The sequence below is a fragment of the Myotis brandtii genome, unplaced genomic scaffold, assembly GCF_000412655.1.
Source record: "Myotis brandtii unplaced genomic scaffold, ASM41265v1 scaffold18, whole genome shotgun sequence".
Lineage (NCBI taxonomy): Eukaryota > Metazoa > Chordata > Mammalia > Chiroptera > Vespertilionidae > Myotis > Myotis brandtii.
The window spans coordinates 12,354,792-12,358,229 of NW_005356674.1; the positions used below are offsets into that span (position 1 = coordinate 12,354,792).

At 38.8% G+C, this 3,438-nt stretch overlaps 1 protein-coding gene across 1 annotated transcript; it reads right to left on the minus strand.

Moving 5' to 3' along the window:
• Nucleotides 1-2,681: 2,681 nt before the first annotated feature.
• On the minus strand, nt 2,682-3,230 carry LOC102242042 (ubiquitin-40S ribosomal protein S27a). The gene has a single exon (XM_005863643.2). It carries the CDS (start codon nt 3,192-3,194, stop codon nt 2,721-2,723), a length of 474 nt encoding a protein of 157 aa, XP_005863705.1. The 5' UTR covers nt 3,195-3,230; the 3' UTR covers nt 2,682-2,720.
• Nucleotides 3,231-3,438: the final 208 nt, after the last annotated feature.

Here is a 3,438-nt window from a genome sequence, read left to right on the forward strand (position 1 = left end):
GCTTTCTTGGGAAATGGGAACCTTTTATATGATGTATTATACATACATTTCCTAGATTTTAACTATCCTTGCTATGCCTTATTTATGAGCCATAAAGCTGTAGTCTACCAGTGAAGGATGAAACATAGAGAAGTCCAGTGTGGTATTTACACTCTTAAAATCAGATGCCACTTTGTCATCATAATGGGGCACACTATGATCAGAGAGAGAAGTGAGACTGAAGAATTACAAAAAGCTGTCAGTGGCTGGCAGAAAATCAGAATCAGATGAACTTTAATAATAATTAAAAATCTCTAGAGATGATGCTGATTCACTGAAAGGAACCAGTGTGCTACCTGTTTGACCGGAAAGAAGGAGGAGGGGAGTGGAAACGGGAGAAGGAGAGAGAAAGGAATTGGAAGAAGAGGAGGAGAAAGTGGATGAGAAAGAAAAAAACTTTGGTCACGGACATAGAATTCACATTTACAACTATCTCTGCAGCTCCAGGTGTTCTTTCATGCAGACTAGTCCTAAATCGAAGAAAAAGTAGATTCTCTGCTGCTGTCCTACCTTCTTACAGATGTCAAGGTACCAACAGAGAGTGACTTTTTAACAGAGAAAAAAATATTAAAATACACCACACACACACACATATATATACACATATACATATATATACACATTGAATGTAAATTTGAAATAAAATATTAAAATATATATATATATATGTACACACACACACACACAAATTTAATGTATATTTGATAGAGGGGGAAAAAAACAGCTTTCCAGAACTGTGTCCCAAGCTGTCATCGCTATGAAATTACCATCATCCATGGGGTGATGGCAAAGGCAGAGACTGTCAAATTTTCCCATATCAGTCCTTTCTTTCAGATGTCAGCTTTGTAACCTAGAGCTTCCCCGTAACTGTAAATTGAGACATGTGTCAGTAGCACCCCAAACAAATGTGAAATATTTGCTTTTGAAGTGTCTCTTTCCATTTCAAGGGAAGAGCATAGAAGTCCTTTCTCTGTGTGTCTCACTGCTCCAGTAAGACATGGAAGAATCCCTTGTGGAAAAAACTAGCAACAGTGTCATTATTTATTTAGGAATAAGCACATTCATTTTCTTTTATGGGACTGATGCCAGCAGGGGTTAGCTCACAATGGGTAAGAAATAAGTTCTGAAGGTAGGAGGCAGAAAGCACAGCAAGAGGTCGATTTAGGACCTTAAATATTTAAAGGTATATGGATTGAAAACACTATAAGGTGTTTGCAGCCCTAAATACATGTCTATGGGAAGCAAGTATGCCCAGGCATACTGATCTGTCTTTCTTTCCCCAAAGAATCATTTTTACCTGATCAGTGAAGTACATTCATATATTCATCCACTCAGCAAACATGATTTGGGAATCTACAACATAGAGCAACCAGAAGTATGATACACCAAACTGATTTTATCCTAGAGAATTCACACTCAAGGGAAGGACAAAGCCAACCACATAACTAGAATAACAACTAGCCCTAAGCTGGTTTGGCTCAGTAGATAGAGCATTGGCCTGTGGACTAAAGGGTCCCAGGTTCAATTCCAGTCACGGGCACATGCCCAGGTTGCCAGCTTGATCCCCAGTAGAGGGTAAGCAGGAGGCAGCCAACCGATGATTCTTTCTCATCATTGATGTTTCTATCTCTCTCTCCCTCTCCCTTCCTCTCTGAAATCAATAAAAATATTTAAAAACAACAACAATAACTAATGTATGGTGAGTGCTTATAATGTCAGGCAAGTAGGTATTACTGATATCCCCATTTTAAAAATGAGGAAACTAGGACTAAGAGAAAGTAATTTTTCCCAAGTATGTAAATGTAGTAAGAAACTCACATATATACTTGAATCTTTCACCCCTACTTTTAACTACTATACTACACTACATTAGTGTAAATGATTTGTATCATCAGAAAACAATCAAGCATCATGTGAATTTAGAGAAAAGAGAAATTTGCAGCTAGAAGGATAAGAAAAGAATTCAAGCAAGGATAAAATAGCATCTAATCCAGTAAGCTTTGATTCTTTAAACAAGGAGTTTCACATAGTTCGTTCCAGGTAAAGCAATGATATCTGCCTGTGACTTTAAAAATATGCTACTGGTACAGGAATTCCTATCATTTTCTCTTAGGGATATGTATCAGAACCATCTATACTTTGTATGTTCATTTAGAAATGGGGGGCTTATGGTTAATGTCCATATCCTTGTAAAGCTTTCACTCCTATGGGAAGAGACCAAAAATAAACACTCAAACAAGTAAACATTTAATATTTTAGAAAATTTTAAGTGCCATAAAGGAAAATGAAGCCAGGTTAAAGCTAGAGAGAGAGAGAGAGAGAGAGAGAGAGAGAATGAATATGTAGGAGGCTGCTAATTTATACCAGGTAGGTGGAAAAGGCCTCATCCATAAGGGACACTTGATCAGAGACCTGAAGGTAGCATGAACACACCTAGAGATACTCTCCAGTAGCAAAGTCTAGGGATGGTTGCTCTAAGCTCCTTAAAGACAGGAAGCCTCAGACTATGGATATTTCCAAGTGAGAAACTGCACATTTTCCATTAAAATAAAAATACCCCCATTTCTATGGTTTCTAGACTAGTGCATATGAGTCATTCTCATCTGTATTTAGTATGTGGTTAAGAAAACCTCTAAGAATAATTTTTTTTTAGTTCGTGTCTTTTATTAACCCAAATACAATTACTTGCCTTCTGGTTTGTTGAAGCAATAGGTCAGACAACATTTGCCACAATAATGTCTGTCAAGGTGGCCGGCCATAAAAACCCCAGCACCACATTCACCTGAAGGGCACTCCCGATGAAGGCGACTGGTTGTGCCATTCTCATCCACTTTGTGGTATTTCAGGACAGCCAGCTTCACCTTCTTTCTCTTATGCTTGTTCTTCTTGGGAGTGGTGTACGACTGCTTCTTCCCCTTCTTAGCACCACCACAAAGTCTCAACACAAGATGAAGAGTGGACTCCTTTTGAATGTTGTAGTCAGACAAAGGACGCCCATTCTTGTAAACATTATTTCCAGCAAAGATCAGTCTTTGCTGATCAGGAGGAATTCCTTTCTTATCCTGCATCTTGGCCCTTACGTTTTCTATCGTATCCGAGGGTTCAACCTCGAGAGTGATGGTCTTCCCCATGAGGGTTTTCATGAAAATCTGCATCTGGGCGGGGACTCCACCGCAGATGGCGGATTGGAAAGGAAGCAAGAATAATTTTTATTTTTCTAAGTTTGGCCTTGGAACATCACCACTTGCCTGTGAAACTAATGTTTTCCAGATTCTTCTGAGATAAGCAAAACATGCATCCTTCCAGTTTGATCTGAGTTTATGGCCTCCTTTACTTTAAGGATCCATTAAGTTCTGTCATTCTTAGTCAAAGCTGCACTACACAAAGCTGAACCACCTC

Excerpts from the sequence above, each read along its gene's own strand:
- LOC102242042 (XM_005863643.2), bottom strand. The coding sequence starts at position 3,194 with ATGCAGATTTTCATGAAAACCCTCATGGGGAAGACCATCACTCTCGAG.